At 40.5% G+C, this 27,690-nt stretch overlaps 1 protein-coding gene across 1 annotated transcript in view; it reads right to left on the reverse strand.

Annotated features, from left to right (window-relative positions):
• VEGFD (vascular endothelial growth factor D) overlaps positions 1–10,211 on the reverse strand; it is a 29,124-nt gene extending 18,913 nt beyond the window's left edge. Inside the window, exon 1 of the mRNA XM_075096003.1 lies at positions 9,564–10,211. Within this exon, the coding sequence (XP_074952104.1) occupies positions 9,564–9,653 (90 nt within the window). The 5' untranslated portion in view covers positions 9,654–10,211. The remainder of the gene's footprint in view (positions 1–9,563) is intronic.
• Between the last annotated feature and the right edge of the window lie 17,479 nt (positions 10,212–27,690).

Consider the following 27,690-nt stretch of genomic DNA (forward strand, 5'->3'; position numbering starts at 1 on the left):
CTCCAAACTACATCTTTCTCTCCATTGATGCTGAAGGAGGAGTCGGCAGGTCACTAGCTCAGATGTAGTTAAGTGACATGGATCACACTCAGCTGAGAGCAGTCAAGTGAGACTAAATCCCCTCTCCTTATCCAAAGCACAAGCAATTTATGAGTGACAACAGTCAGTTTTTCTCAGGTACGCAAATACAAAGAACCAGGAAGTACAACTGCACCAAGGTCTGAAGGACCTGGGACTGGCTGAAGGCCGGCACTGGTGGCTGCCTGGGGAGAGGAAGCCACTTCATTCCCCACTCCAAAGCCATGGGGTGGTTGCCCAGCCATGCTGTGCCTCACAACACACAGACTGTGAGCTGATGTGGCCAGAGAACTGCAAGGGATTTCCTGTGGAAAAATCTTGTTCTGCCTTGGCAGGAAAAGGGGGCAGCTCCTGCCATCATGAGGCCAACACAAAGGTCTACATGGTGTCTGAAGGACTCTTGTTTGACCACTTTCCTGGTGAGGATGACAAGCTTGTGTCCAGTCCCTGCAGTAAGAGGAACTCCTTTTGAGGTTTTTCATCATTATTAGTAGTATTTTTTAGCAATACTGTGGCTCGTAGGAGTATGGGGTCAGGTACAAACACAAAATAAAGAGATGATCCGTAACCTGGTGTCTACAACTAAAGTAAAAGATGACAGAAAACAGAGGAAGGCATTCATCTGAAGGGAGTACCAAGGAAACACAGAAAATATTGCTCAGAGTGATGGGCCATGATTTTGAGATAGCAGGGGCTATCATTGCCAAATATTATCATAACAAATATTGTCTATAATACAGCACCTTGTATCCTTGGGGTGTTGCACAATGGGTAATAAAATAGCGAGAGAATCTTCTGCAGCTTGAAAACATCAGGCTTGCAGGAGTAACTTATCACCTTATGAACAAGGAACTGCATCACCGTATGAACATCTAGCATGAGGATTCTAACTATCACATGCCTGACACATGCTGGTTGCACTAATTTTATCATCACCATTGTATTTAATTTCTGAGGACAGAAGGAACATCTACTTTTCACCAGCTCAAAGAAACTCAGAATTTTTATTCTCTGTCAGCTATGAACTTCTGATATATGAAGTCCCATCCCTGACTGTATCCCTTCTGGAAGCATGATTATCTATGCATTAGTAGTGCACAAATAAGTTATTTTTAGGGGGCTGACAGGGAGGCGTTTATCTGAGACTGCCACTGTTCTCACTGATACAGATGTGATGTTTGAGGGCCTTTTTTGCTAAAACCTTGTCAGTGCATCATCTGACCAAGACCCAAAACTGGAGGACAAGCAACTTCTAGACTGCTCAACCTCTGATGTTCTGTGTGGTAAACAGTTGCCTCCAGACTCCCCTCCTTGGAAGCCTGTCTCCTTAGGCTCCAGCCTTACTTCCAGTGAAGACAGGAGACTTAATTACCTCTTTCCTAAACTTAGTGGTCAAGGTGGTGATAAAACAGCTTCTACTTTAGCTGAAGATTATCTGTTTTGACAAGTAAATCACATTAGCTACCCTATGGCTTCAAGAGAAGAGCTGTTATATATTTTGAATGGCCTTTTGAACTAGAGCAGATCTTCTGTGATGCTGCAGCAAACAAATCAAACTTCTTGTACTTTAGTAGCATGCTTACATTATCAAAATCCTCAGAGACGAGACATTTTGATTGCTGTATTCTTGGTCTGAATGAATCAAAATACTCAAAGCAAAGAACTGAAAACATCAGAATTGTACATTATTTTGTAAAAGCATAAATCTCAGATTATTTCATATTTATTTCATATTTCTTCCTGTCCAAAGCAATCAGACACTCATAATATTTTATCAAAATACCTCTCACAACTATCTACTTTTAGCCAGCTAGGTCTTTATACCAAAATAGGAAGGTTTTTTTTTTCCAGCCAGCAAATACTATGAGAATCAACTACAACTCTCATGAAACAAATATTTCTTCCCACAGCCAGGTCTTTTGGCACTCGTGGGAAACATTCTCACAGCAGCTGAAGTGTGATTTTGAAGGTAACAACATTCACTGTGCATCATTTTGTCAGCAATGAGGGAAAAGCCGGGTGGGCAGATGGAAGAAAAGAGTAGGTTTACTATGGTATGGAGTTCCTCCCTGTTCAAGCCTAGTCATTTACTTTGAGAGTTTACTCCTAGGTCCCTCCTATGGTGATCATGCAAAGTATATTTGCTTGATCAGTGAAAGGACACAGATGGATTGCCATAAATGTCCAGGGTTGTAACTCATTGATATAGCCCAAATGCTACTGTCAGCTTTGGGAGTCTTACAGTACATTTTTCTGAGCCTCTTCTTGTATGCTTGTTCATATCATCTTGCATTGCTGCAGTCTGTTCAAGCAGCCGTGATGCTCAGTACAGAGCACAGCTAGAAATAATACATAGCACTTACTTCATCACACGCAATGTTAGGTGCTAGCTTAACACTGTGACAGGGTACATAGGTCAGAAATAGCATATTATATGTGTTTATAAAGAGCATGTCCAGACTGTAGTCACTTTCTTTTGCTATTTGTTTATTCTTAGGAAGTTGCTGGGGTTTGGACAGTGATTTTGGAATGGCTCGGTAACAGAGACCTGAATGAAATCAGATAACTATGTATTCTTTTAATAGTTGAAAATATTTTTTAATGTGATGAAGTTTCCTTCAGTTAGTGCTTTCACTGGTTTCTGGGTTTGCCCCAAGACTCTTTAATAAATGTTTTGGAAGTGTGACTAGCCAATTGGACGGCCCGGTTTCAAAATGTCACTTCACAAAGCAAAGCCATTGCCAATACTGAATGAACTTATGTTACCCCAATCACATGCACACATTTTCCTGGAATTGTAATTTTTCTTAAGTAATATTTCCCTAGCAGTTCAAGAAAATGTCTTAATGTGGTTTCTGAGTCACACTGCTAATTAAAGTGAAAAGTTTTGCCTATTTGAATGGCACATTCTCTATTTGCAATGTGACATACGATATAGTAACATGATGCAACTTTTTTGCAATTCAGTCCGACTCAAATAGAATTCCCTCCCGGCTGCACACAAATAGTGACCACGCAGCAGCCGGTGACAATGAATTCTCAAAACTAACCTAGCATGCTTCCCACCTGAAAGCATGGCTCAGACAAAGTCGTCCTGACATCCTGATAATAAGGAGAGCAGTCACCCCTTTCCAAACCCATGTGGTGCCCACATTGGATAGCCAAATCCCATATGTTCAACTGCACGAGTGTTGCACTCGGTATGACTCTGCTGTAAGCACCAAGGACCCTAGGTGGCGACCTACCATTGGCTGAGTGGTCTCACACTTTAAGTCACATTTGGGGGGAAAATAGAAAAAAAATATGCAGATGTCCTTCAGGAAGCTGAATTTTTCTTAATGAGAGCAAACTAAACTACCCTGCTCAATTGTTCTGCTAGTCATTGATGCAGAAGCCCTTATATACCTCTTTCACAAGGACATAAAAAAAGAGCAAACTCTGATTGATCTTCCCATGCGTAAAGGGGGTCTCTGAGGCTGTAGTGGGGGCACATAGCATTTTGTCTCCATTCCTCAAATCCTAACAAGAATTATGAAGATTTGCAAAACATGCTAGAGAGGTAGGGATCAGGTGGAGAAGGAGATAAGGGACTGGCACATAGTGGGAGGAATAAGGAATTCCTAAGGAATAAGGGTTTCTGTAAGAAAGGTATAATATCAGATTTCATTCCCTAGCGCAAAATGTCTCAGGTCATTTTTCCCCCCCAGCAAAGCTGAGGAATACAGTCATTTTTGGACTACGTCTCAAAGCCAAGCCCAAGAACTAGCAATGGTCAGTTCTGTGACTGGACTTACTTGCCCTGAGAGAAAGGTCTAAAAGAAACACAGATCCCAGCCATTTAGTGATAACGATAAAAACTACTGTACAAGGTTTTTAATGGGAATAAGTATAAAAGAGTTATCACCTATAACAACTGTACCTTATTTATTTTTCCCAAATACCAATATGGTGCCCACAGGAGATAAAACACAAGTAAACTTTACCCAGATCTAGTCTGGAGTAGGGACAGTAGTGATCAGAACAAAATTTGCAGACACAACAGCAGAGCTCTCACAAGCCAGAGTTTGCACCAGGTTTGGGTTTGGTTTTTTTTTTCCCATTTCAGGGAGACTTTCTTTGCCTGTCTCCTGTGGGAGCCTGCATCAATACCACCACATCAGTGGTTAGAAATAGTGCAAATGCCTGTGAGGGAGAAAGCACAAGTAGGCTGCAGAAAACAGAGACAAGCAACATTCAGTGAGCCTGAGCTGATTGCTTGTTTTTGTTACCTTGTGACCACAAATTAATAGAAAGTTGCTCCACTGCCCTCTGAACCTGCCTTCCTGCCTCTCCTTGGTTTCACAGAGTTTCATATGTGAGCCATGACTGATGTCAAAGTTTAATTAGTTCTGTCTTAATTTCAAACAGCTGATTAATAGCATGAATTTCTCAAACACTGCATCTGATTAATCTGAACAGCCTGATGTACTTTGCAGAGCTCCGCTCTATACTTGGGTGTTACAGTCCTAGCTGAGATGGACTGGACTGGAACAGCAGCTGGGAGAGATTTTTTTGCTATTTCTCACAAGCAAGAGCTGCTCTTGATAAAGTAGCAGCGTGTTAGTAGTTTCCTTTCCAAATTGATAAGAGCCAAGGACAGATGCTGTGTGGCATGGCAACAATACAGAATTGTTCTCTTATCCTTCACTGTACCTTGTCAAGGCAGTAGCAGATAAGTCAGAACAAACTGGCTTTCATTGCAACCTCCCCGACAGTTCCCCACTTCTGAAGGAAAAGCACAGACAATCATTTCTGCAGGAATGCGGCAAGTACATTTTCACACATTTTTGGCTCATAGTGCCTATCAGAGATGGTAATCACAGAGAATCAAGAGCAGCAGTGACAAATCTGGGATAATAAAACACTTATGAAAGCCACAATTTCATAATATTTGTTTAAAAGAGCTTGCTAACTTTGAAAGGAAGCTGGATGTGAGGATGAAAAGCCTAGTTTAAACAGAGAAATTGTTTCCAGCTACCTTTAAGGTTGCTTTCTCTAGCTGTTGAGCAGTTTGCTGTACTTCCAGGAGTTCCCTTTGAGGAATATAACACATGAGAGAGAGAAGATTTCTGAAAATGTCTCTTTTCTAGAAACTGAGCAATATTTGCAAGAAGTTATTAGAGAGCTGTGTAGATCTATCTGCAAAACAGTGTCAGTCATAATTACAGAGGCAAAAGCTTACATCCAGCTCTGCTGCTTAGGTTTCTTTACAGAGCTCTGGCTGTTTTAGTTGTACAGATGGACAGGCTGCAGCTGGCTCTAGGAAGGGAGAGATGCAAATTCCTTCCTGATTACTTCCGCTCACGGTGTGATGGCTCTCCAATATTTCCATGCCTTCCCAGGGGCAAAACATTCTCCACTTAGGTGGTCCAGGGTCTGAGGATAGTGGCAAAGTGCTGTTTCACACTCACCAGCAGACAGGGACAATGCACCAGCTGTGTTTGGAAAGTGGCTTCCACCTCTGTCCAGCTCACAGCGGCTGCACAATATTATTGAATCTAAGATCTGTTAGAGCAAAAATGACCACTCAAGGCTGTATTGATGTTTATTGCAGAAGCAAAAAAGGCCTAGCCATGGAAAAGGAGTGTATGGTGCAGAGAGCAGCCATGTTTACGTCCAGGGCTAAGCACAACTAACCCCTTGGTCTTCTGATCAGAAAGCACATTTCTAGTTCAGTGGTACTCCTCAGGCCTATCAGCTGTGGGTTTCTCTCTAATGAACCAAAGGAGGGTTCACCATGGGGAGAAGACCTCTGCAAAAAGAAAAGGCTTTGAGTCTGTTATAACCTGGGCATTACCAGTCATCCCTTTCTCTTGCCTTCCCCCTAACGATTTATTAATAACATAAGGGACAGAATAGGGCAGTGACACTCAAATTCTCAGAGATCAAGACCTTGCAGCCTCATTAGAGAGGCAGTTTTAGTGTTGGAAGGCAGGAGCAGCTCTGACAGATCATTGCCTTTTCTTGGCAAAAAAAAATTGCCTCAGCTCTGATTAATATAGGACATAGCTCTTTGCATCTAATTTTAAAATTCTGGAAAAAGTAGCCTATGTCTGTCATTGCTCTAGGAGAGGAAAAATGTGGGAGAGAGACAGGAAAAGAGACAACGAAGTTTGCGGTTCCATAGCTGAGGGGTTCCAAAACATAAGAGACTGTTGGGACAAAACAATAATGCTCAGTCTTCAGAAAACCCATGTGGTAATCTAATTGTTCAGTGAGGACTTTGTATGTCAGGCTGGCACCCTGAACCAAGCAACTGGCGTGCGAGGCAGAGGGATTGCTGCCAGCCTTGACGTGTGTTCAGCTAAGGAGCCCAGCCTGACACCTGCGCGGCTGCGCTGTCCCAGTCTGAGGCTGCCCACCGCTTCCCATCATGAGACTGTTTTCCAGTTGTTTATAACACTGCCAGCTATTAGATGTTCAGGCTGAAACTTTCCATGCCAGATGTCTGCCTCAAAATAATTTTAATATTTTTTTGCTTTCTCTGTCAAAGTGTCTTGACCACAGTTGAGGGTGAAGCTCTTTTATCCATGAAAAAATATTTTCTGGAAATCTCATCTTTGCAAATATCTGGTGTTTCCTGCTGTGGATCACAGATGTAAAGTTTTGACACCTGAGGAACCTTTGTTGGCCCAGATGTGTCTGTTGCTATCTGTGCAAAAATCCAACCAAACACAAAAATCTCTGAGAACAACAGCAGAGACCTGCCAGGGTTTAGTAGCCGGACCAGGTTTAGCTCAGCAGATGGGACCTATGTTGGCCCTACTCCATTCAGGAGCAGAACAGGACCTGGGTGCAGGCCACCACAGGTCCAGCCCATGGGGCTGAGAGCAGAGGACCTGCCCTTCCTCTCCCTCAGGCCATAGGGGTCAGGCAACCAGAGAAGGGAAGCTGCCAGATTTGGCTGTGGAAGAGGAAGGAGGTGAACACTGATGGAAGAGGGCAAGACCTGGCTGAGGGGGCTGAGGACATCTGGAGATACCAGAACTAGAAACTGGGGTCAGGAAAAGGAAAGCCAGGAAGTCATGACCATGGAGACAAAGTGAGAAGCTAGGGATGGAGGAGACAAGGGGGGACCATGGTCAGACATGACTGGAAAGCAAAAGTGTCCAGTACAACTGTCTCTGAGGAACTTGGACAGACCTCCTGACGGTCTGAGAGAGAAGCAGGGCATCCCCAACCAGGAGGAAGCAAGTGGGAAGGAGGTCAACACACGAGAGCACACAAGGGAGCCCAGTAAGGAAAACGAGACCCTGAGTCCTGGAGGTAAGGCAACATGGGTCAAATGCCAGAACTGGAATAGGTTGAGAATGGAGAGAGGAAGGAAGAGCTGGGCCTGATGGGCAAAGGACAACCGGCCTTGGTGCACACTTGTGGGGAAAAGAGACTCCTGTACCCAGAAGAGGATGGCTTTTCTGAAGGGTTGAGAAGAGTCAAGCACAACAGAGATACTTGTTGAAATACAGCAGCTTGTACACCAGCCTTTTAATGTTCACTGCATTAATTAGGATATTTGCGGAAGGAGGATAAAAGAGTATCCCAAAATTCTTATCACAAGATACCACACTGACACCACCTGATGGTTTAAACCATCAACAAGTTTAAAACATCAGGTGTTGTGGGTATAGCTCAGCTACTTGAACTCATATAATGGGGGAAGAGCAGGTTGCTGGTGGTTAACCCTTCTTAGGTCTCATTAATTGCATATCACCTGCATCTTGACCTTGTGGTTTTTATCCAGGCAATACTGCCATTGACCTTAAAGAACTTAAGAAAAAAAAGGTATGGCAGGTGAATGCAATACATCATTTCTGTGTCCTGCAAATTCAATTTGAGGTGCAATCGGTAAGAAAAGGCATAACCCTGTGTACCATTAAACACTGTAACATGAAGGACGTTTTGTGGGGTATATCCAATATATATATGTACACACACAAAAGCCCTCAGGTCATACATGCTAAAACAACCCAGAAATCTATCATGCTGTGTAAAACATTAAAAGAAAAATAATCAACAGCTTAGCCAAAAATCTCTGTCTGCTTGGAAAAAGCCAGACCAAGCGGAAAACCAGTCTTTTCCGTGCGGCAATCAGCAGCCAAGGCATTTGTATATACGTTGGATGGACAATCCTATCACAGTGAATAAACTAGAAGTGCTCTTGCATTTATTCTAGGCAAAGTGGATATGTTTTTAAAATTTAATTAAAGGACTAACTATTAGTTTACTATCATGCTGAATAAACTTTCGTCCCATGTGAGGACAAATTATCATCACTGCCAGTTATACAATGGTTACTATTCTATATTAGAAAACGCTTTCTGGTTTAAATAAAGTGATTCCTACATGTAAGAAACCAGTGATTTGCCATGCAGTGCATAAAGGTAATGTATACAAGGCTGATTACTCTGGTCGTAATGCCTTCAAAGAACTCATTGCTGAGGTTGTAAATTAAAAGCTTGTGAATGGTGAGGAGGGAAAGGAGTTAGCCATTAGTCATCCTGAGGCACACACCGCTCACCACTGCTAACTTCTTGTGCTGGCAACAGCAGTCTGCAATTAAGCACATAACTTAGCATTTCTTTTCTAAAACACAGTGCATGCAGTGCAGTTCACAGACTAATGTGTGGTCATCTCTTGCAAGCAGGGGTTTTCTGAACTGAAAACAAAATTATTATCTTGTTTTGCTGTTAGTGAAAAACAAATAATTTTTTCTGGACCACCCACCAAATTAATCATTTTTGGACGCACTGCAGATGTAGAAACTTGTTCCAGTTTTTGTTCTGATTTTTCCAAATGATTGTCCTGGATGTTCTCACACTGTCTAAGAAAGTCAGATCTGAAAAATGCTACTCTCAAGGTGAGGCTTCAGCTTAAATTTTGTTGCATGAATTATATTCAGAAGAAATGTTAATTCCCAGACAATGTGCTCTATTATTACTAGTTGCGGCTTATTTTGAAGTCCTGGATTACATCTCCTAATAAAACAAAAGGAAAACATTTCTCTGATTTTTTTGGCAAACAAGTGAACAACTGAAGAACACGTGCTCTTAGAGGAAAATTTTCAGTACCAGGATATTAATTCCTGCAATTATAAATATCTGAAATAAAAGAGTGTATTTAACAAGTATTCTAATGCTCCAACTTGCATTTTTGTTTAGATTTTGCTTCTATTTTACATGACTGACACTGAAAGTTTAATTTAGAACAAAGTATACAAGTACTTAAAAATAACTAGTAAAAGGACATAAAATATTAAACAGTTGATATGGATTTAACTTCTTTATAGATTTTCTTTCCTCTATGGCTGCTAAACATCTGTGCAACCAAATGATCACAAAAAAATCCCAAACACCAAAAGAGCAAAAAGACCACCACCTTGCACATTAAAAGTATGTAGTTCTGGCAATCTGGGTTATTAAGAATAGCAGTAAATAAAGATTACCTACCTTCACAGATCCATTCTCATAGTCAGATCCTTGCAGCAGATGTAGAAAAGAAACTATGAAAATATTCAAAGTTGCCCACGGTTTGTACATTCTGATGTTTAAAATCCACAGGTTACTATGCAGTTGTCGTCATACAGCTAGAGGCGTCTGTTTCGAAATGCATTTCTCTATCAGCAATACAGAAAAGAAAAGCTTCCAGAATTTCTCTTATAAACTCACACAGGATTCCAACATACGAGAGTAAATATCTGGCTCTTCACTGCTCAAAACAATTGTAAGTTCATCTAGAGAATGTCATTTCTTAGAGCAGATTTTAGGTACACTTGAAAGAAAATCATGATAAGGGTTTAAATAGATATATATATCTGTATGTATAGGCATACACGCTCACAAGTGATCAGGTATGGATTCCAGTTACTGAAGTTAATATTTCTTCCATCAAGGCACAAAGAGGCATTCAAAATCCGTCTGTGGTCCAGAAAATGTAAGAAATCTGCTGTATTCTCTGCTCCGTGTTACAGCAGCCTTTTGAGATGGTAGTGTAATGGCCAGTGTTTTGAGCTCGCGAGCCGTAATCCAACTCTGTATTAAAACTTTTTTCACAACCTTCATGGAAGCTTGCAGAAGCATGTGTCTTAAATCTGATACAGACTTTGGCAGTAACACAGTCAAATTTTGGCTCTAATCCCATTTTGTCCCTACCAATAGCATAGCAGTTTTTAAACTAACTGATGCAATCTAGAATCCCATTATTTTAAAGAAGATTACCTGAAACATGAAACTTCAGCACACGTTGTTACACAGCACACATATTTTTAAGTTACTTCTTTAAAAAGAAGAGAGGGAGGGAAAGGAAAAGAGAAAGACTGGCTAACTTTAATATATTCTGTCTTATGCGGCATAGGGTTTTCTAAATAGATTTTAAAAAGGAAAGTTAAAAACTACCTTTGACAACAAACAGGATTTTGATTTTTTTAATGAAAGCTCATGAAGCTACAGATATAAGAAGAAAAAAAATCTGGTTTTATTGCAGCAAACACAATCATTATTTCTGCCCTAAGATGTGCATGCATTTTCTCTGTATATTTCCACAGTTTAAAACCAAAATGGAGATCTAACATTAAAATTATAACATAGAAAAAGGCTTTGATGATTATGCATGTTAAATCTATATTGCTGTACTCATATAATATATTGTGTTCAGGGGAGTAGTTCCACATGGCTTAGGGTTTGCAGAATCAGGCTCTACAGCTGTTAACATGAAACAGTCACATGCCTAATATTTCAGAGCACTGGTTTCCTACCTCTGACGTCCAAGCAGTAGCTCTCTTAAATACAAGTCACACTTCTGTAACTATCATTAGCTTGCATAATTTCATCTTAAGTATTCATCACAAATGGACATTGGAGAGAAAATTATTTTAATTCAGTCTTTCCAGCTGTTGTCAGTTAACTGAGCCATTGTGTTTTTAAAACATATATGTAACTGTATTGTTTTTTAGCTTTGTCTTTTGCCACTTGTTTTGTGGAATACCCACTTTTTTCTAGCTAGTGGCTTCCTCCTTCTCCTAGCCCACATTGGTTCACACAAAGACAGCAGGAATTTCACCTCTTTGAACTGGGTGTGAAAAAGCTCCTTTTCTCTGCGTACCTGCTTCTCCCCCTCGTAGCTTCCCCACACCCAGGCTGCCAGTGATACTCGCACGCTTTCACAGGCCCCATGCTACAAGGGATATTCTGTGTCTGTACTGTAGTTTACCATTAAAATACTGTAACTATTTCATTCATCATTTTAAATTAACATATTAACTGATGCTTATGTGCAGCATCTGGACCTCAGTTAATGTCCCATTTCCCTTCTGACAGTAATATCCATCTCCCTACAGGAACTGAAAGCCTGCTAAAATAAATGAATACTCCTCAGCCTTGGATGGACTGCTTCAGGTTAGGGACCAAACAAAAAATAAGCACTGTACTCTCAGGGCTGCATGATAATAACTTTCTATTGACCTGTAATTAACTGGAGGGAGTGCTTGGCCATTAACATCTCTCATTTAAGGCAATCGTTATTTGAAACACAGACCCAGATTCACAAAACAGGCGAGAAGCAATACACGCCCCCGTGCCCTGATGCCTAGTGAGTGGGATCGTTATACAGCCTGTCTCCAGCACAATTCAGGGATGGAAAATTTCACCAGCCTGACCAGGCACCTGGAACAAGCCTTCCCTCTGGCCGTCAGCCAGACTACGTCTGTCCTCCTCACAGGCATCACTTCTCCACTTCATAAGTCGGCAGAAGCAAGGGAAAGCCCAGAAGCAGCACTGAGGTTTTTAAACACCAGCAATGGAATTTCTCCCATCAGCCCAGCAAGCGTTTATCTGCTTACACAAAGCAAACCAGCTTCAGCAGGGAGAGTGAAAAGCACCTGTGGTGGTATGTTCTGCAAATCAGCAAGGAAGACACATTTCTGAGAACAAGAGCAGAGCTGAGGTCTCTGCTCTAAATCAAGGAGGAAAGCGATTCAAACCCAAGGGGTCTCACATCCTCACAGCCTCACAGTGAGGGTGGTGATTCCCTTTCTGCCCTTGCAAGGCCCATAAACCGCACTTCTGGGACCCTTAGCAATCTACCACTAGAAATCCAAGGGTGTTTGTTTTGCAAATGCTGCAGGGAAACACCTCACTAATATTTTGTGTGTGTTTTAGTTAATCACCGTTACTTACCAAATTGAACACTGAATTAAAAATACGTTTGGGAAGACCAAACTTGCGTAAGACTGAACTGACCCTCAGGCACTGAATCAAACTCATTTACAAGAACAAGTTAGATGCTGCAGGCAGAAGACAAAAAATACCTAGTCTCTCCCTTAACAGTCGGACACAAGATTAGCAAAGAATGAGAAAAACCCTTTTGTTAACTGCAGAGGACTTTAAATCTAGCTCAAAGCTGTTAGTGAAACCACAAGCAAACCAAGACAAATCAGTTGGCAGGACAGCAGAGTGACTCTAATGGTGGATTTTTGGGAAACAGCGTTTTCACCACCTGCAATACTGTCCTCATCCCTTTCCCTGTTGCTCATCTTTGTCCTCCAACTGAGGATAGGAATCAGTGCTCCCTCCAGCACCATCTCAGCCCTGCTCCTCACACAGCTTTCTTGTGATTTTTCCTGACTACTGCTGCACTGAGAACAATTTAAATACTTTTGTGTTGGGGTTCAAAACTCAGAAGTATGTTGAGATTATATTGTAGGCTGCCTGCATCGGGGATGAAGAGTCTTGCTATCTGACCAGACACCTCCTAGGACTATGCTCTATGTTTTTATTTAATATAGGAACACAAGTTAACAACACTCACATTCTAGTTTCTTGTTTTATCTCAGTTTGCTATTGTAGAACCACCTGTGCAGTTCTGTCAACGGCTTGGATTTGTGTTCCTTTTAAAACCTAGCACTGTATAAAAAAGTACTTAAATAAAATTTACATGACTATTTACATGACTGCTTTAGTAGCTGAATAAGCAGCTCTATTAACATCAATAATACTAAATACTGTGTAATGATCTGAGAATTCAAACATTTATGTCACCTTTGGGTGAGCAGCTAATAGATTAATATTATGGCAATGAGTCAGGTCTTTGAAAGAAGAGCTTAAAATTTTAGTTTAGTTAAGTCTATTTCAAGCATTGATCAACACTGATTATGTCTCAAATGGATGAACAATACAGATGAAAAACGTTTAAATCTGTAAACATTATGTATATTTTATTCAATAATATTTTAAGCATATGAGTCTTTATTCCAAAGTAACAGTCTCGCATAGCCTGATGAAGTTTGCTGATGACACCAAGTTGAGTGGGGAAGTAGACACTCCAGAAGTGCTCTGCAGGAAGATCTGGATAGGCTGGAAGAGTGGGCCAGCAAGAACCTTATGAAGTTCAACAAGGAGAAGTGTAAGGTCATGCACCTGGGAAAACATAATCCAGGAGCGCAGAACAGACTGGGATCCACCTGGCTGGAGAGCAGCTCTGTGGAAAGGGACCTGGGGGTCCTGGTGGACAGGAAGCTCAACATGAGCGAACAGTGTGCTGCTGCGGCCAGGAAGGCCAACAGGATGCTGGGTTGCATCAAAAAGGGCATCTCCAGCAGAGAGAAAGAAGTCATTATCCCGCTCTACTCAGCGCTTGTCAGGCCACACCTGGAGTACTGTGTCCAGTTCTGGTCCCCGCTATACAAAAAGGATGTGGACAGGCTGGAAGGGGTCCCGAGAAGGGCCACCAAGATGATCAGAAGACTGGGAAGCCTGCCATACGAGGATAGGCTGGGAGAACTGGGTTTGTTCAGCCTTGAGAAAAGGAGGCTCAGAGGGGATCTCATCACCATGTACCAGTATTTCAGGGGTAGCTACAAAGAAGATGGAGGCTCCCTTTTTACACAGAGTCACATGGAGAGGACAAGGGGGAATGGACACATGTTCTTTTGGGGAGATTCTGACTGGGCATGAGAGGGAAATTTTTCACATTGAGGACAGTCACCATTGGAATAATCTCCCCAGGGAAGTGGTTGACTCAGCCACGCTGGACACTAGATGATCCCTGAGGTCCCTTCCAACCTGTGATTCTGTGATTCTGTGATACATTGCACAGAAACCCTGATTCACTGATTCACATACCCTGTTTTTGTGATGAAGAGAACATATAAAAGACACAGAACTCGCTAGATATTTCTAAGATCAGGTTAATCATACTTTATTGGTACCTTCCAATAATTTTTAAGGTAGAATATGCAGACCAAGTGCAGCTTATTTACCAGAATGTCTTACCATCATGCATTGCAGGTTCTATACTTGGGGTTCACAGCAAATAAAGATAAAAAAAGGCCAGTACAGGTGACTAGAGCTCAAAAAATAACACTATATTTAGCTTACACATTTCTTGCATGCATACACACCCAAGGAACAGAAGAATTTCCTGACAGTGCTAAACAACTCATATTGTCCAAGCTGAAATTCTTTCAGGTGAGACAGTAAATTCCTTTGGCTATCTGAAAATAACTTACACCCACAGATAGGTCCAGACTAGTGTCACTATTTGCCAGGCAAAACGAAAAGGGAAACATCTCAAACAAAACCCATCTTCATTTGAAGAAATGTAACAAAACACAAAGGGAAGATATTTTGGACCTTTTAACAAAAGAGTAAGACACAAATCAATAGGGCTACTCAGATCACAAAAGCTTTGTGAGGATATGCCCTAAATAAACTCCAATTAAATTGTTCAGTCTCAGATTGCAAGGTTAAAATTGGAGATCAGTAAAGGCAGTTGACTGCCTTTACTTCAAATAAAGTATTATTTCACCAGATACTTTGCACTTGAGAACTCTGCACAATTTCAAGTTTCAGCATGGCACAATGTTCAGGGAAATATCATAATTCCCAGTGAAGGTAATTAAGTAAATATTTGTAAGATGATTCTATGAGGAGATCTGTACATTCCCTTTGTGTAATCCACACACAGAGGAACTTCTGTTTTCTTGAAAATGACATAGAAAAATTGGGTCAATTATCTCAAATATTGCAAATAAGAATCTAACTTAGACTTAATAAGACACTCATGACATAGCAATTATATGGCAATTCAAGGTCACTTAGTACACATTATTAAATTAATTACAATTAATTATTAAATTAAAAATATTTTTTTAAAATAAAGAAATGTTTAGAGTAATGGCTACTGGCATCAGAATTTCTATCAAATAGCAGAATGCTCGAAACATCACACTAAGTAATAAGGTAGATTGATGAAATTTAGAAAACTATGCAAAATCCAGTTTGCAGAGTCTCAGATTTAGAGCATGACAAGACTCTGCCAAAGCTGTGCTAGTGGAGTGATGGGGGCAGTACCAACCAGCCACCTCCAAAGCCAGCCCTCACGCCAGCCAGAACACTGCTTCATCACATAAGGTTATATTTTAGCTACCCTTAAATTAGATAGTCTAATTGTCTACTTGTTGCAGGAAACCTAGGCTGAAAAACCTGCCTGAGAAGCAGGCCAGCCCAACGGGGTGCTGTGCTTCTACTGTACTCCAGGCTACAGTGGCTAAACTGCCAACCATACCCAATCTAGCTAGCTTAAAGTTTACTAGGGAATGTCCACACAAGCTACAAACACAGCCTTGGTTGAAGGGCAGGCATACTCTTAGCTTTAGCAAATAGGAACCGCAACATCCACCGGTTCAGTTCTCGGCCATGCCATGCTGTTTTAATGGCACGCAGCAGGAGGAGCACTGTCAGCAAGAGGCAGACAAAAATCACAAACATTTTTAGTTGAACTTTTGAGTGATGAACACACCTTTGAATTGCTGTGTCTTTGAAAGGTTCTGCCTCAACCTCATGAAGAGCACAGCTGCCTTCTTACCCTTCTCTAGTTCACATTTGTAATATGTAATGCCTGGAAAACCACTGTGGGGATGGTTGCTGTGCTGAGTGACACCTTTAGCTAGCCCAGGTGCGAAGAAATTGGTGTTCCTTTGGTTTCAGTGCTTCCTTTGCGTCTGTTTGTGTAACTCCAACTTCTAAGGAGTCTAACCTACATGGCCACTGATCCAGAGAAGAAGACCTGTCTCTGGATTCCTATAATTCATATTTATCTACAGTACAGTAATGGGAGCTCTGTGTCTGCTTGTCTTTGCATCCATCTGTGTTTACATAACCATTAATGAGGGCACAACTGGAACGATAATCAAACTTTAATTACAGGCATGTAATAGCATCCACAAGCCTTAATTTCACTTGTGACTTTTATAAGCCCTTGCTTCTTTCTAGAGAGAAAGGAGGCAAGATGAACAGAAAATAAAAGAGGTCTCACAGTTGAGGAGAAAAAAAGGGAGAGAAAAAAGCAGGGAGAGGGGAGAGGAGAAGGAGAGAGGAGGAGGCAGAAGGGGAGCTCTGACCAGGGAGCAGATGCTATCCTCCACACCTATTATTGTGGCAAGGGCCTTGCCTCCAGACTGACTGCAACACACTAGTTGGCTGGTGTTTAAGTACATCTGAGGGTCACTACCTGTTCAAGTCAGACATCTGAAACAGCTCACAAAGCCCAGAAAGGAAGCAGATACCAAGAGGATGGATTCAACATCAACCGTTCAACGTCTACATTCAATCAGACACTTCATCCTCTGCTACTGTACAGTAAGAAAGAGAGGTATAACTGCAAAGTACCGTGAATATCCAGTTCTGCTAAATCCTGAATGGGTTGCAAGCAGAACAAATGAAGTCGTGGGTGCTTGTAAAGAAGAAAATGACAATAGGTTCTCATTTTCTCTAGCACACGTGGCACTGTTGCTAAATCACCCTGGGACTTAAGGGTATGCGCAGCTTGCATCAACTTGTGTAACTGAACAGACATTTGTTGTATTAGGCACATCAAGCCTAGAATTTCTCAAGAGAAAGATGTGACTGAAGATGATACCAACATCCTTAACCTTGCAGTCTCTGGTAAAGTCTTGAGCAAGTAAGAGAGTCTTATCTGCTCTTGCTGTACTCCTGCTGCAATGGACAAGGTAGCACCAGCTGGCAATTACTCTTCGGTCAGAACAAGATGTTAGATATTTCCACGTGGAAGAGCAACAACACAGCTTGTACTTTAAACATTTCCTGTTTCCTCTTCCGATACTGTAGGGTACTACAGCAATATTATTCAAGTGGCTGTAGGGTGGATGGTGGCAGAAGAGCAGCTACAAGACTTCAGGAAGATCTGACACAGCCTTATAATGATGAAAATAGCATTATAAATAATCTGTTAGATGAGAAAATACTCATTTAGTCTAATGACTCTTGCATTATCAGAGGCCAAAGAGCAAATACATGTTACAGGCCTGGTCTGTTAAAGCTGAATTCATGCAAGAATACTATATGAAGCAGTACTTACCACAGGATCACCTTCCAGTGCTCCTGGAGAGCTTCACCCAGCTCATCATGACACTTCTTTGAGGCAGTCAGGCTTTGCGATAGAAGTAGAAAATGCAAGATTAGTTCCATCTTTGCACTTTAGACACCAGGCTAGCCTTCACCAACGTAAGCAGTCGGTGGAACTGTATGCATGACTTAGTCTATCATAACAGGACAAAAGAAGAAACTACTCTCACAACCAAATGTATTTACCTAGAATGTAAATTTGCCTTTTGTCTTTTCCTGGACATTTTAATCATATGCAGTCTACTCAATAAAGTTCTTAGAAGTAATACAGAATACCTCAAGTTCCAGTGTGTGGCCAAGTTCCAGGGCTCAGATGTTTCTTGCTTCCTGGTTCTGATGTCCTGTCAGGGAGTTGGGCCTTGAAATTAGCAGAAACAACCCCCTGGGAACAATTTCTGTGCCCAGGTCCCAGACTCTTGACCCAGTGGGTATGGCCAGAGTATACTGTGAAAACATCCTGCCCCTCAAGGCCAGCAAGGAACTCCAAGGCCAAGCCAGAAACACAAGATAGCTAAAAGATACTTGTATGCACCCTCCCTGCCTCTCCCTGTCTTCGTCGAAAACAAAGCAGCTTTCTGCAGGAACTTTCATCAGTAAAAATTCCTTGGAAGAACTGCCTTCACTCAGCATTTCTCCTAAAGTAAGACTCACACCCCACATATGGACATTTTCACAAGTGAAGGCAACGAACAGATCAGAGGTAACAGGAAGAGAAGTAGAAGCGAGTAGAAGTTCAGAGGAAGCAAATTTTTATACAAGTCCTAGACAAACCGAAACCACATTGTGGGAGGTATGACAGCAAGAGGGTGACAATAGAGAGGTTTATATATTTATTTTCTACAGGTCATTTCCCTGCTGGCTTCTGTAGCACCCTGAAGCAACATCCTTGAAACAACATATGCATATGTAACAGGTGGTCTGAGAACAAGTACAAGGTTCAGCATAATCAACCTTGCAGTGAACACCCTAAGAGTACGCACACAGTGTTTTAGAATGACGTCAAAACTCTAAAAGTTAATTTCAGCACTTATACCTATTTAAGGACACTTTAGAGTAACAACTCAATAATCTGAAAATAAAACCCATCTGGTAGAACTTAAAGTTTGGGGCTGAAATGTGTATTATTTACATTTAGTTTCACTGCTTTAATGTTCACAAACACTAGGCCAAGAAAAGGGTAAATAAGCTCCCTGACATCAGCGGGGGAGAATTAATGATCTCTCGCTTGAGGATGTTTAGAGAAGTAAATGTCTACTGTAAAGTATGTATATCACAAAGTTCATCCCTAGCTCTAATAGAATGATTTTTTCACACTTAAAACACAAAAGCACTTCTGTGCTTTTCCAAGAAGCCCCATTTCCTGTCTCTATTACATCCTATTGCTATCAATAATGTATAAACATAAACAGAGTTTGTCAGCCTCACTCTGCACTTCCTACTGAAAGCAAGATAAAAGATGTCCTGGCCAACCGGCTTTTGTAAAGAGTTTAAATCCCCAGGTTGATAGTACTACTCCAGATCTGTCTGCCTGCATACCAAGATCCATCATCATCTGGTCAGTTGTCTGTGCGAAATGATCTACTTATCTCTAATGCCCATCCACTGCAGACACAGGGTTCAGAAGACTAGGTGCCATCAAGCTTTTTCAAAGGGCAGGAGGAGTCCTGAAGCAGCTCGGAGTGCCCTGGCATTCATTCATCTCTGAGCCTGCTGGTTTCACACCCAATACAAGCCTATTTTTTTAATGGATGAGAACCCTGCCTGCTGTTCCCCACATCTGCTTCCAAGTGTAAGATTCTGTGACTGTGTTCAGATAATACAGAAAGCCTAATGTCTCACCCTGCAGTCACGCTGTTGTAGAGTAGAAGAGTTCACTTGGGCATATAAACCATAAGGTTTTACAACAGCTCTGAGAGACCTCCTCATCCATCTGGGAATTACCCTGTTGGTGGTATTTGATGAATACACCATGAATTTAAGCCTTCAGCACTGTCTTTTGGCCAGGCTATTCATAACAAAATTTTGTAGGCCCAGGAGCGTAGTCAGGGAATAGCAAGCAAACCTATGCTGTTTAAAAGAAAAGGGAAAAGACAAGAATGAAGGAAAATAATTATATTCTTAAGTTTGTATCAATTGCTAGGTTAATCTTCAAATGCAGTGGAGAAATTTGATAGAATAATTTCTAATATAAAAAGTGAACACTATTTAGACTCTGAATTAGCATTTACTTATTAAAAGTAAGAAATAAAAAAACCCCAACAAACAAATAAAAAAACCCCAAAGAAAACAGGCTGACATGAGTCCGAAGGAAATTAAACCTTAATTAGCTAAAAAACTTCTGGGAATCTATTACTGTTGCGACAGGTTATTAAACAGTAGTTAATATCATATTTTCAACAAGTTTTTAAACACTGTAAAAAAGTACACGATCTGTACCTAAATCTTCAACTATTACTCTTCTGATGCCTTCACTTTGACAGAAAACTCTTCAGGAATAAAATCAGTCCTTATCTGAGAGGTACCAAATCTTAAAGAGCTGGAGATGTAGTAAAATATTTTCAGGTTTTCAAAAAATAATTATCAGTGGTCCATAAAAGACACTAAGAAGCAGGTTTTAACCCAATAAGCAGGTTTTAATCCCCCTTTTTTCAGGATTAACTGGGAACTGAGGATACCTCTAGATTGTTAAATATAAAAGAGACAGTCAGAGAGTTTTGAGTATTGGATCCCTGCTCTTCTGCCCTAGTTCATGGTTATGTTGCTCCCTGGCCATGTTTTGCACCACTCTGGTTAGCTCACTCCAAGGCAACACCCAGGTATGGTTCTGGCAATAAGTTATTCCAGAGATCTTTTTATCTATGAGCAAGACTGTAGCAAGGGGATTCCCTGACTGGCCTCACCCAGAGCTTTACAATAGTCTTCAAGCAAGCTTTGTGTCTTCAAACATGCACAAGTGTCTTCCTGCCATGCCCCAAGGCATGGTACATACATAATTATGATCTAATAATTAAGTCATTAATGATAATGATGTTTAAAAAGTCATAAAAAGGGATAATTAGGACTTAAAGACACAGGAACATCACATGGAGCTTAGAGGAGATGCCTGGCCAAATACGGCAGAGCCCAGATTCAGCCAACTTGCTCATAAATACTAGCCTGATGGGTTGGCCTAAAGCAATTTGAATATAAGTCTTTTGACCTCAGGGAGAGGGCCAGTCCCTCTTTTATTCAATGCTATACATATAGTCCTAGGGACTGCCTGGGGCTTAGAAAATGTATGCTATTAGGAATGTTCTGTGCAGATCTGCATCTTCTATAACCTTTGATGTAAGCCACGTTGACTTCCCTGATTCTAATTGTCTTCTGCTATTGAGGGACCAAAGCAAATACAGTAAACACATTTCAACAGATAATTACTTATGAATCTTTCTGCCAAGCTGGACTCCACGTTAAGAATATTTCTCTGGCATGCATACCACCCCACCCACCATTGTTCTGAATACAATAAAGAGCACTTAGCAGAAGAAGAAGCAGAACACAGCAGAAGATGAGATTAGACAGAGAGAGGATGAGAGGATCCCACTATGATGCAAAGTCATCAAGGCTCATAGTGACTTAAAGCGCCGCCTTTGCTTCCCCAAAGAGACACTCTATCTCCCCATTACAGTCTCACAGATGGTCCCTAAGGCTGGAAAAGTAGACAACGCAAAAGGCAAACTCATCCGGAGAATAGTTAGCATGTTGAGCGTGATTACAGGCCTCTTATTGTTGTCTTATTGTCCTATTTTGGGAAAAAGAACTTTATTCTGGGATAGTTAAATTTTTAGAATTGCAAAAGAGATTTAAAAGGAACAATTAGCTCAGATGAAATTCTCTTCCTACTGATTTCAATTGACAGGTCCCCTTTTCAATTCCAGCTTTGCAATTAATGGAGAGGTTGAGGCATTGATGTGTATCGTGAAGATTAAGAAAAATTTGACCAATTAATGAAAGCACAAGCATTATGGAATATTTAGGAAAATTCTGATCTAAAATTCTGAGTATGTTTATAAATTTATACTTTGAAGGCTGCAGGGAAGTTCAGGGGTGATAAGCCCACAGTTATGGCTTATGGCAAAAATGTCAAAAATCCTCATCTTAAGTCTTATCAGGAAGTGTCCTTCAAGCAGCAATTATTAGGGCAGAGCTACCTTGTTCTCAAATTAAACAGTCACCATCAGTCAATACACTGTGTGGAGAAGTTCTAGTTTTTGCTTAGCATCATCAGGACGTTTAAATAAAACAGACATTTAAATACGAAAAGAAATTGTAGGAACCAAGTTGTATATCCTTTCTAAACACTTCTGAAATTTATTTTGCTCAGAAATACTTATGTTTCTCTGAAAACAAATTTAAAATCATTACAAGATTTTTTTCTAGAATACATTCAGATTCACTCTTCTCAGTGTTGACCCAAAATGTTTCTACCATGAAAGAAGGCCATTTTCCCTCCACTTTCAAGTTAGATCTGTGTATCCAGCCTCTTCTCAAAAACTGGATATGAAGGATGGCCCAAAATCTTTTGCTGTTGCATGGGCTATGGGTAAGAAATGGCTGAAATACTCTAGTACGTATTCTAAAATGCAGGAGAAGATGATTCAAAGGAGAGGAGACTAAAAGGGGGATAGTCCCATTCAAATAAGACCATACGCTCTTACAACATATGTTTCACTGTCTGCACAGAACTGTCTCAGAAGGATCTCACTCTCACTCTGTCTTCATTTAAGCCTTGAACACCATTTTTCAAAGTGATGTATAGGATTTTATATGAAGTAATCTGCTATTTGGACATATCAACCATGTCCCTTTAATAAAGGGCACATATACTTAATGGAAAATTTATTTTCTCAGGTCCTTTCTGAGAATTATGATTTACATATCACTAGTACCTGTTGGCCAAAATATTGAACTTCCATCTTTATATGGGATCATTTTTCCTCTCCTTGCTCCTCCAAGGGATGGATGGAAACAGCAACGTTGTGATATGAAAGATAATTTCAAATTACATATAAATATAAATGTAGCTCCTATGGCCTGTTGCTGGTCTGTTGATTTCTGGCTTCATGGCTGTGTGGCAGAGGTTTGACTGTATCCCCAGACACTGAAGCCTGTTTGTAACACTGCAGAAAACTAGCTATATAAACCTAGATTACATATGTAAAATGTGTTGCTATTTATACATAAAACGCTTACAAAAGAGTTGCAGAGTAGGATCAAAGACAACTACATAAATGTTCACAGGCAATTTTCCTGATGTGGAATGATCCGAATCAAATAAAGAACCACGTTATTTTTTGTAAATCAGAAAAGTTTCAAAAGACAATATGTATTTTACATGTCTTTCATTTATAAATACAGCCAAATCAGATAAGAAATATTTTCCATCGCTAACCTGGGCCAAGAATGCTAACTAACAGTACAGTTCATAAGGGTCTCACTGAAAATAGCTGTTATAAATATGTGGGTAGATTAGGCTGTCTAAACATTTGTAAAAACACAAGAAAAGCTATCCAGAAAGGCTGTCTTTCATTTCTAATTGTAATCTTTTCATAGACTATGACTTTCATTGGCTACTGCATTTAATCCCCATTGGGTTCCCTTCCCTTCTTCCAGTGATGAGGACTAAGCAATAATTCCCAGTATCTCGAGACATGCAGACCAGACCAGTTAAACTCCAGCATATGTTTTAAAACTCTGGTTACTGCTTCTTCTTTTGACTGGAAGTGCAGACTTATAGATTGTCCTAAATCTCTCAACAAGGGAATTAAAACTGCAGACCTGAAAACTGTCTGTCTGCAGTCAGTTTTCAAAACACTGTGTCCCTGTGTTCTGATCATCCTAATCGTCCATTTACTACACAGAGAGTATAGGAGAGCTAAGCAGTAGGCTGCTGCAGTACAAAATCTAGGTGACTGCTGGAAAGCATATTGTTGGGGGTACTTTTCCCCGCAGGTTGCTCCCCGTGGGTGGCCCCTGCGCTCCCCTAACACTGTGCAGGCGTGCAGCCCTACCAAGATAAAAGGGTGGAGGGCGTTGGGTCCTAAATTAGTTCCAGCAGGTGGCAAAACAGATAGATGACATTGAGCATGTAAACAATAATCTCATAATATGAACCTGTTCTGCGGGCATTTTTCTTTAAAGCACGTCAGTGTCAGCAGTACTCAGAGGCTGAAGAGGAAATGAAAGCAGTGAGCTGTCAATCCACTGGCACGTTGTTCTGCTCAACCGCAGACTTTTGTTGTTTTTATTAAGAGCAGCATCTCACATATTTGCAAATCTTGTCATCTTGCCATTTGCCAGAATGCCATTTTCCAAAAGCTGAACAGAAGCCTTAAGGAGAGTTGAATACAGAGATTTACCAACATACCCACTGCCACACTTGGTATGAATAAAGGGTGTCAGCACTGAAATACAGTGAGACACAAAAACCGAGGTTAGTTTACAGAGTTTTAAAAAAACTTACGGAGAGGACCGCACTGAACTGGGCCAAGAGGTTTCACAGACTTGGACAGTGAGCTGTTCAGGCTGAGATGCCTTTTCGGATAATGTCTGTAAGCCTTAGGTACAGTTGCCATCTGAGGGATGCATAATAAGAGGTTTACAGAGGTGTCTGCTCTTTCAAACCTCACAGACACAAAAGAGGCAGCGTAACAGACTCAGGGTATTCTTAACACTGCTTTGCAACTCGCAGTCAGCAAGGTAATTTTTAACAAAGACCAACTTCCCCAGGAGAGTCTAGCACCTCTGTCAAAGGCAGTGCCAAGGGTACATTTGTGTGTGTGTGTAAGCCCTATCAGAGAACTGCAGCTCTGTATGTGCTGCTTCTCAGTTTTATGCATATATGTCCATGAGCACATTGACGCATGTGCTCTGAATAAACACACCAGAGTAAACATCAATGCAGTAGTTCCAGCTTTTGCTCTGGGGAACCTAGCATTCTTGTGCATTGAAAATCTGAAGTCTAACTTAACCTCTGAAACTCCTTGGGCTGAACCAAATCACACAGTGTCCAAGGAAATTACTGGTACTATGACTGGATTAGTTTCCTCTAACTTTAGACTGCTTCCGCTGACTCTACAGCGAGTCTACGGTGACAAACCCAGATATGGATAGATTCTGTCTTCAGGGTTGCAAGCAACTCCTTCAGATGTCCTTCAGCCATGTAGTAAAATCAGTGTTTTCCAGATGCATTTTTCTTCTGCTTCTCATATACTGCCAAGAAAATGTCAATTTCCTAGAAACATTTTAAATTATTATGCCAAATAAGCCAATGACTTACTACTTCTTACAGAATTCACAAAGTATCCCATCTGGAGTTTTTGCTTTATCTGAATTGAAATATTTCAACCCTGTGTCCTTCTTCCCTCAAGGTAAATGAGGTCTTCCAAAATTTTCTGCAGGTCCCTTAGGCTTTTAGACATGCTGTCTGTTTCTTAAATAACTTCTAATAACCCCACTTTCTGCCTTAGTTGCTGTCACGTAACATTAATCTCTAGCAAAGGACTTCCCGCTAGGTCAGTTTACTTCCTACTTGATCCAATCTCTTTCTTTTGGCCTAACATATTGCTTTCATGTTTAGAAGCTTCCCTCCATGGTTAACTACATTTATTTCACAGTCACACCAAAACCACGTAGGCTGCAGCAGAGATTACTTAGAAATAAGGAAACACCTTTTGTTCTGTATTGAACTATGCTGCGCTGCTACTGGGAGAAGTAATTACACTTAATAGAAGATGTGGTTTACTATCTGAGATGTATAGTAGTCTCACTGGAGATGCTATACCAAATATTACATACACATCTGTTGAATTCTGGTACTCCACAACAGGTGTATGTTTTCTGATGTTAGAAGGCTTTAGAAGGACTTTCTTTTCAATTATTAATCAAATTCTTAAGTGTGGTGTGTCCTTTGCACATTGCTCTATGCTTTACTCTTCAATGCAGCCAAATTAATATTGCCTTCAAATTGTAACTTTGCACTAAAAGGATTTTTGGTACGTCAAATTTTCAATGAGTGCCACAGTGAGAAACATTCATATGTTAATAATACCTACCCATTCGCTAACTATTAACAAGCTAACAAATATCACATTTCCTTTTTGGGAGCTGCTACTGCATCAAGAATATATCTGCACTAAATCAGCTGATAGGAATCCCACTAACTTACACTGACCACATTTTCTACGTTCCCTTCCCTTGCTGTGTGCAAGGAATCGTTTGGTTCTTGGTGATCACCTCTGACAGTGGGGAGAGAGGTGAAGTACCTAAGTTCTGAAATTCTCAAAAATGTCATCTCTTCTATTCTATACCTTCCAAATGCCTATTTGTTCCCCTTTCATCCATTCTATTATGCTTCCACTTAATCATTTATAAAAATGAAGGGTATACCTCAGTAATTTTCTTTTACTTTTTTTCCAGCTCCCATACTTTTAAGTCTAGAAATACATAATTAGGAAAACCTCCATGACCCTTTCAAAATAACTTATCTCCATCTGCAATTAGCTCCTAAATCAAGTCCTGATTCCTAAGTAACACTACAGACTTTAAATCCCTCACCCAACCTCTCATTTATGAACATATGTTTACACCAGCTCTAACCCACTTCTTTCGTGCTTACCTTACATATTGATTTTGGATGCCACACAATCTGCTCCCCAAGCCAAACTGCAGACTGTTGGTTTTGGCTTGATATAGTTGGCTGATACCGTTCTCCAGGGTGACTGAAGAGTGTTACATCAACTCAGATGTCCAAGGATGGTATAACCCTAGAGAACAGGACCACATCCTCCCAAAGGATTTATTCGTAGAAAGGTACTTCAGGTTAAAGAAACATCTTCCAACTTCCCTATCAGATGAACAGCACAGTTGATTGTGAAAAGTGAAAGGACTTGACATATTTGTTTTGCATGGGATTGCTTCATGATCTTGCATTTCTCTCACCTTGAGCAATGGCAATAAATCAACCTTATCTGGTTTTGCTTGTATTTGTGTTTTTCTTATCTGCACTTTAAATCATCACAAGTTAACTGCTAACTATGATATTTTGACTGCAAAGAGGGAGGAAAGTATTCTCACCATAATTTTTAAAATTTATAGGAGCTTGTTCAGTGCTTTTAAGTATTTATATAAATTATTTTTAAAATACCTCAGATCTTGGAACTAGATTTTACAGGACGTTGTTCACTGAAGAATGCTTGTGGCAAATGGAAAGCAAAATGTTTCTCTGCTTCAACACACCAGGTCTACCATCAAAAGTAACAAACAACCAGAAGTACAGCAAGAGTGATAAAACACCCAGGGAAAACTTAGTCAAAAAGTAAAAAAACCCACCATGCTGTGAAGTTGAAATACAAACAATAATTGGGATGCAATTTCTTTTAAAGACATTGGCAGCCAAATTAACAATAGTTTTAGCTAGAATATGCAAAAGAATATAATAAAGTATCAATGAAGTCAAACCTTGCTCTCTTTTTAGGTTTTGCTAAGGTAAGACATTGCATCAATTCTCACTGAGCTTTTTTTTAAGCAATCTTTTGTGGGTATGGTAGTGTGCAGAGACAGAAGCAACACAGGGTGACTATTTTAAAAGATGAAGTGTATCTTCATGTTTGTTAAGTTCAAAATCACCATGACATTGAATTTACCTCAAAAACAACAGGTCAAAAGTGTCTTCTTTTACAGCAACTAGAATACTACTCAGCTCCCTCCACTTACTGCATTTGTGCATTCACAGAGGGCTGGGTTAGAAAATCCAGTTCTAGGTACAAATGTATGCAGAAACTTCATTATACAAGAAGAGTTAAGCAAGTGTATTTGTGATTAAAGTGACCTGCTAAATCAGAGCAACCATCTGCTAACTCATTCATGACCTCAAGGTCATTCACGGATAGCCATGTTGCTCTGACCGTTTGCTAAATTTAACGTATTTGCTCACTAGGTTCCTGTTACTTCACACGTTATGACCACCTCCAGTCATTCTTCTAGCAATTCAAAGCCAAGATGTGGAATGCTGATTACAGCAATTGAGTACAGCCCCGACCACTCAACTATAGGTCTATTCATACATAGCTATATAATTCATATAATGTGTAATTTGGGGTGATTCACTAGGCGCAGC

Source organism: Phalacrocorax aristotelis, chromosome 1, assembly GCF_949628215.1.
Source record: "Phalacrocorax aristotelis chromosome 1, bGulAri2.1, whole genome shotgun sequence".
In the NCBI taxonomy this organism is placed as follows: domain Eukaryota; kingdom Metazoa; phylum Chordata; class Aves; order Suliformes; family Phalacrocoracidae; genus Phalacrocorax; species Phalacrocorax aristotelis.